The sequence below is a fragment of the Cynara cardunculus genome, assembly GCF_001531365.2.
Source record: "Cynara cardunculus var. scolymus isolate 2C chromosome LG 1, CcrdV1, whole genome shotgun sequence".
In the NCBI taxonomy this organism is placed as follows: domain Eukaryota; kingdom Viridiplantae; phylum Streptophyta; class Magnoliopsida; order Asterales; family Asteraceae; genus Cynara; species Cynara cardunculus.
The window spans coordinates 14,809,503-14,815,869 of NC_037528.1; the positions used below are offsets into that span (position 1 = coordinate 14,809,503).

The window sequence follows — 6,367 nt, forward strand, 5'->3', positions numbered from 1 at the left end:
GACAACAAAGCTCACTCAAATTCGCCTGCAGACAACCCGAGAACATATATCTCATCGAACATCCAATGAACATTGAGAATTAAGACCCCCGATCAAACTCTAGAATAAAATTCCACTATGTTGTGCACTGATCTCGAATGATAGAGTCGAAATACAAATCAAACTGGAAGTCTACGAAATCTGAATTTCCTCGTAAAAATCCATGCTTTTCTACAAACAAATTGCTACGTTTTAATTATGTCATCAAGAGAAATATATATATGAAAGCTACTAAAGAAGTTATGAATCATACAATCCTTATTAAACATAATTTTAAAAGATAATTTAATAAATATTTTCTTTAAAACAAAAAATGTTGTAATAAAAATATGACGAAAATTAGTATTACGTGTTTTGTGTTTTTAGAAGCAAAGTGGTTAGTAGGATCCAGCATGGCCTGTGGCTGTTTGCCGCGTATACCTCATCATTAAAAAAACTAACCCAAAGTCAAAAGTTGACCTACCATTACTGACTTCAAAACATTATTTTATTTTAATATTTCTTTTATTTACAATTTCCATGATTAAATTATTCTTCACAAATGCCGCCGCTACCATTCGCCAAATCCTGTTAAAGTTTTTAATTTAGTAAAAATAAATTACATTTTTCATACTTATATTTATTTAATTTTTGTTATGTCTCTTGTTTTTTGATTTTATATTTTTACTATACTAATATAATATAATTGTGTAAAACCCAAAATACATGAAAAAAAATATGTTTTTTACAAGTTATACCAATAATCGTCTCGTTAATACATGAATCCAATATTGAATAATATTGTATTTAATCTTATATTATTAAATATAATAAAGCTTATGAATTATTTTTTATAGTTATATTTTATATCCTTATAGTTACATATTATGTTGTTAATATAATAAATGTGTAAAATGAAAATAGACTAAAAATACATTAAATAAATAATCATAAGCATAGAAAATGCAAGTTTTAAATTCATGCATATTTATGATATTTAAAAATATAAGATCAAATCCAACATTATTCAATATTGGACTCATTTTAAACATATTGACGAGATGATAACAACGGTATAATTTGTAAAAAAAAGACGTATTTTTTTATATTTTAGTTAATATACGATTATATATATTAATATACTAAATGTCAAAAATAAAACAATAATATATATAAAATAAATTAAATAACTAATTATACGTAAAAAAAAAAAAGGGATTTTATGTCGTAAAGTCTCATTTTTCCCCAATATAATTTTTTTTTTCCTTATTTAAAGAAAAGGGTTCCTAAAATGACTAAAAATTGATATCAATTATATGAAACTAGAAGGGTACTTGCGCAATGCAACGAGATATATATCTTGATTTTAATATTTCATTTTATTATTTATCTCATGGGATGTTATATTATGGTCTTATGTGATTTTGGAAAAAAAAATGATGTTTTTATTTTTAATAAAATATAAATTTGAAGATATCATAAAAATTTGACAAAAATATATCGATATTAGTATAAAATTAAATATTTAAAATTCCTTATTTTTTGTGTAATTTTTAATTCAATTTTTTTTATTATAATTTAAGTTAGGTTCAATAACGAAGTAATTTATATTTTGTTTAATAATATAATTCTCTTATAAAGATAATAATTAATTATTTTGTTAGAACTTGATAATTATCTTGATTATATTTTAGATTTTTTATATTTTAAAATAAGATGTTTATCATTTATTTGATTATGTTTATCTGCAGTTAGTTACACGAATTCAAAAATGGAGTTTTAATAAGTTGTATTTGTGCATAATTTACTTGTAATATGCATCAATGTACAATACTTCATGCATAAAAAATAGTTTTTAAGAATTTTTGTCAAATGTTTTATAATATAGTATAGATGACTAGCTATTTGAATATTTAATTTCTCAGTGTTCTAGTCTAATAAATTCACTTTCACGATTTGTTTATTAATACTCATCATTATTAAGAGGTTATGTAAAACGTCATTTTATGGGAGAGAATATTGTTCATTAACTCTTACTATTTTTAACGTCACTAACTTATTTGTTTAATTAAATTAGACCACGAACTACCATAAGAAACTTCCTAACTTAATTCTAACCGTAGATGTCCAAATCAGCTTGCATACACATTGACTAATTCCAAGTATTCTAAAACAAATCCCAACTTACTTATATAGGATCCAGACCGATAACCTTAAAAAACCCATCACTAATCCCATAAATCCATTGTCGTTTTCAAAGAGTGTTATAAATAATTTTGTTACTAGACGCATAAATTTATGTAAAAAGCAACATTTCATTTATTCTTCTATCGTACCAAGAATGGATTTGCAAATGAAAGAAGCATATTCCACTTCTTTTGATGCATAAAATAGACTACACTTTCTCTGCATCAAGTAATCCCCAGAAAGGAATAAAAAGGAAAAACTAAACTCAATACAACATCATATTGAGAAAAAAAAATGAAATTAAAGAACTCGATTACAAAAAATCCACACGTTTATTATTTGACACCAATTGATCGTCACATCGGACTACGTACCGTTCCTCCCCGACTTTGCGGTAGTGAACGATAGTGAAAAAAACCCATTTGGGCAGTGACTTCAATCTTCTTGGATTTCCGATCAGTGGCTGCCGGCGACGGCTTTGATTGCTTTCCTTCGTCATGGAATCAACAAACGAACTCAGACGTTGCATGGCCAGAACTAGGGTTTCCTTCGACATGTTGGCAAAGCAAACCCTAAACCAACCGGGTTCACTGCAATGGCATGATGAACCGGGCGAGATGTTCAACCCGACATCATACACAATCTTCTTCCATAACTCCATTTCCCCTTCAAAAGTTGGTGAACTCAAAAGGTGTCTCATATCAACCCAACTGAATAAACCGGCATTGCTCTTGAGACATCTAATACCGGCTTTTTGTAGGGCCTTTTCCATCATTTCATGCCTTTGTTTCAGCCTTTTTCGATTCTCCCTCAGATAGTTTTTGGTGAATTTCTTATCGGATAGCATTTCTGATAGTAGGTATTGAGTTTGAGAAGAAATTAACCCGAAGCTTGACATTTTCGTTGCGGCGGAGACGACGATATCATCGTTGGAGTAAATTGCTCCAATCCGAAAACCTGGTAGACCAAGATCTTTGGAAAGGCTATAAACAATGTGAACTCGTTTCCACACCTCGGTGTTCATAAGACCCTTGTTCTTTAGGACCTCCATGATGCTAACGAAGCCCGGAGAGCAATAAACTGTGCCGGAGTAGATTTCATCGCTGATGAGATGGATGTTCTTGGAGGAGATAAAGTCGATGAGGAGTTCGAGTTCATGCAAGCTGAGTGACGTACCCAACGGGTTAGAAGGGTTTGTGACCAAAACCCCTTTCACCTTAAGGTTCTGGTTTTGTGCTTGTTGGTATGCCTCTTGGAGGGCAGATTTGGTGATCCTGAAACCATTGGAGCTGGAGCAGTGGATTGGTACGATCTCGGCTCCAGTTCTCCACTTGAGATCTCTATCAAACCTGTAAAGATTAAGACGTTAGGATTTGATCAGTTTTCTTGATGTTAAAAAGTGGAGTGATGAGTCTTAAATTAAGATGAACTGACCCTGGATAATATGGTGTGGGAAGGAGGAAAGCTTCGCCGGGATCAGCGAGGCAAAACATTAGAGTTTCATTGGCGGAGGTTGCACCGGCGGTGAGTACAAGATTGTTTGGATCGAAAGTTACTTTGTTTTCTCTTATCTCCGACATGAACTCGACTAATGCCTGTGAAATTACAAGCTGTGTGAATATATGTATATATATATATATATATATATATATATGTAGTTATAAAAGATGGAGAGATATATAAGCGAGTATAATGAATGAATGGTAGCTAACTAATTACGTTTTTGAAAGCAGGAAGGCCATGATAATCTTGGAAGAGAGCAAGTTGTTTGAAGATGGAGTGATGATTGATAGCGGCTGAATCTGGGTTGTTTTTGAGCCATGATTCTAGAAGGTCGAAGGAGAGTTGATTCTCGGCGAGACCCATTTGGATGATTCCATTGGGATTGTGAAGGTGGTGGTAAGGATTCTTCTCGTATTCCTCCCATCCAAGGAAGTAGGATGAATCTTGGCCGTGAGAGTTGCATGTGGCTTTTGCAGACAACATCTTGATTTTTGATATATGATTTTTGTATGTGTGTGTGTTTTTCTGTGAGAGAGTGAGAGAGAATATTGAAGAGTTGGATTGAGTGAGCAATTGGAGAAAGTATATATAGGAATTAGGAAGGGGAAGGATGCTAGCTGTAAAACAATAAAAGAATGCCACGTAAGACCATTGACTGGGGTTCTAAGTGGACTTTCTACAGCCGTTTTGTTTTTTTTTTAATTGTGAATAATGAAAATGCACACGCACTCCCCACACATATATAAACGTTATTTTATTCTAATTCTTTTTTTTCTCTAACCTTATCATCAACCAAAAGTAGATCATCTAATTAATATATATATATATATATATATATATTATAAGAGTACTCGTACAATAACATAAGATACATCTTGATTTTAGTGTTTCGTTTTATTCCGTCTCTATAGATATTTTAATACTGTGTTTATGTGGTTTTGAGAAAAGTATAATGTTTTTGAAAAAATATAAATTTAAAGAATATCATAAAATTTCGAAAATAAATATGTTAACATTAGTATTAAATTAACTATTTAAATTTTTTTTTGGTGTAATTTATTTAATTCAATTTTTTTATTATAATTTAATTTAGATTTAATAACGAAATAATTTATTTTGGAGTAAATAAAATATTATTTTTATAAGTATAATAATTAAGTATTCTGTTAGAATTCAATGATTATTCTAATTAGATTTTAGATTTTTTTTGTATTTTATTGTCTTTGATTATGTTTATCTACAGTTAGTTACATGAATTCAAGCATTAAGTTTTAATAAGTTGTATTTATGCACAATTTTCATGTAATCGTGAATTTTAAGTAATATATATCAATAAACAGTACTTCATGTATAAAAAATGGTTTTTAAGAGTTTTTGTCAAATGTTTTATAATATAGTATAGATATATAAAAAGCGAACTTCTTTTAAAAATTTACGGGTTTCTTATATCCAATTTAAACCCAAAAAAAATTAAAAACATATATAATAAATTAAAAAGTTTTTTCTTCTCTTTTCTTTCTCCCTTATTTTTCTCTAATATCTCTCTTATTTTTCCTATCCTCTTTTTTTCTTCATAACATATACACATACACACACAATTGAATATGAAATCAAACTGAGCACATCAATGTAAGCACATTCTTAGAATTACTTTTATGGTTTGTAAACATATTGTGAACATGCTTTATATCTACGATATCTAGTATATCTTGTGAACATAATATGAACACAAATTAAATCATTAAACTTAATTTAAATATACCACACAAATATCCTAGTAAAAATTTCATTAAGATTTTTTACATTGTGTTCACCTTGTGTGCGCAATGTAAATATTAATATAGAGATGAAAAAGAGAAGAGAGAGAGAGATTAGTATGGAAAATCCTTAAAAGATGCATTAATTTTGATCTAATAAATAAGAATAATTATTTCATATATTTTGGAATTGTAAAAAGATTAAACCATATATATATATATATATATATAATTATTTCACATATTTTGGAATTCTAAAAAAATTAAACCATATATATATATATATATATATATATATATTATCGTCAATTGTAGCGTTCAAGCTGGTTTATATGTAATTCAATTGATTTAATAAGGCTTCGAATATAAGTGTTAGAAAAAGTTTTGATGGTCATGAAAATATTACTCGAACTAGCTAGTAATTAGGTTTGCTCAAAAACTCTACTAACCCAATCAATCCAATCCAACGCAAAATAACTTAACCCGAAGTTTAATCGAGTTGTAAAATCTTCAAAATATAGGTATTGGATTGATATTGAGTTAATATTAATTGAACCCAACTCAACCCAATGAACATGATATCCTTTTATTTCTTGAAATTAATATGATTGTTGAGTTTTTATTAATATGTACATTAGACAATTACACTATCATGTATATTCTTCATATGCACATATTTTCAATATATTCTCCATCTATAAATAACTCATTAGTATATATATTTAGTAATTGTGGATATATATATATATATATATATATATATATATATAGACTTGGGATCATGTGAGACCAGCCTGTTTTCGTGAGACCTATGAGACCAACATTTTACACTTGAAACTTCACAGCAAAATGCTGTGAAGGTGACTTTTTAAAACCTTCACAGTGTTTTTGCTGTGAAGGTT

The 6,367-nt window shown here is 28.9% G+C and overlaps 1 protein-coding gene across 1 annotated transcript; it reads right to left on the bottom strand.

The window, feature by feature from the left end:
- Positions 1 to 2,266: 2,266 nt before the first annotated feature.
- LOC112517266 (1-aminocyclopropane-1-carboxylate synthase 3-like) lies at positions 2,267 to 4,194 on the bottom strand. Its single transcript, XM_025124644.1, has 3 exons — positions 3,925 to 4,194; positions 3,640 to 3,800; positions 2,267 to 3,554 (listed from the first exon to the last, which is right to left on the bottom strand). Exons 1-3 carry the CDS (start codon positions 4,189 to 4,191, stop codon positions 2,519 to 2,521), a joined length of 1,464 nt encoding a protein of 487 aa, XP_024980412.1. The 5' UTR covers positions 4,192 to 4,194; the 3' UTR covers positions 2,267 to 2,518.
- Positions 4,195 to 6,367: the final 2,173 nt, after the last annotated feature.

Excerpts from the sequence above, each read along its gene's own strand:
- LOC112517266 (XM_025124644.1), bottom strand. The coding sequence starts at position 4,191 with ATGTTGTCTGCAAAAGCCACATGCAACTCTCACGGCCAAGATTCATCC. Across the intron at positions 3,801-3,924 it reads GCCTTCCTGCTTTCAAAAAC|GCATTAGTCGAGTTCATGTC; the intron begins GTAATTAGTTAG and ends GTAATTTCACAG. Across the intron at positions 3,555-3,639 it reads CCCACACCATATTATCCAGG|GTTTGATAGAGATCTCAAGT; the intron begins GTCAGTTCATCT and ends TAATCTTTACAG.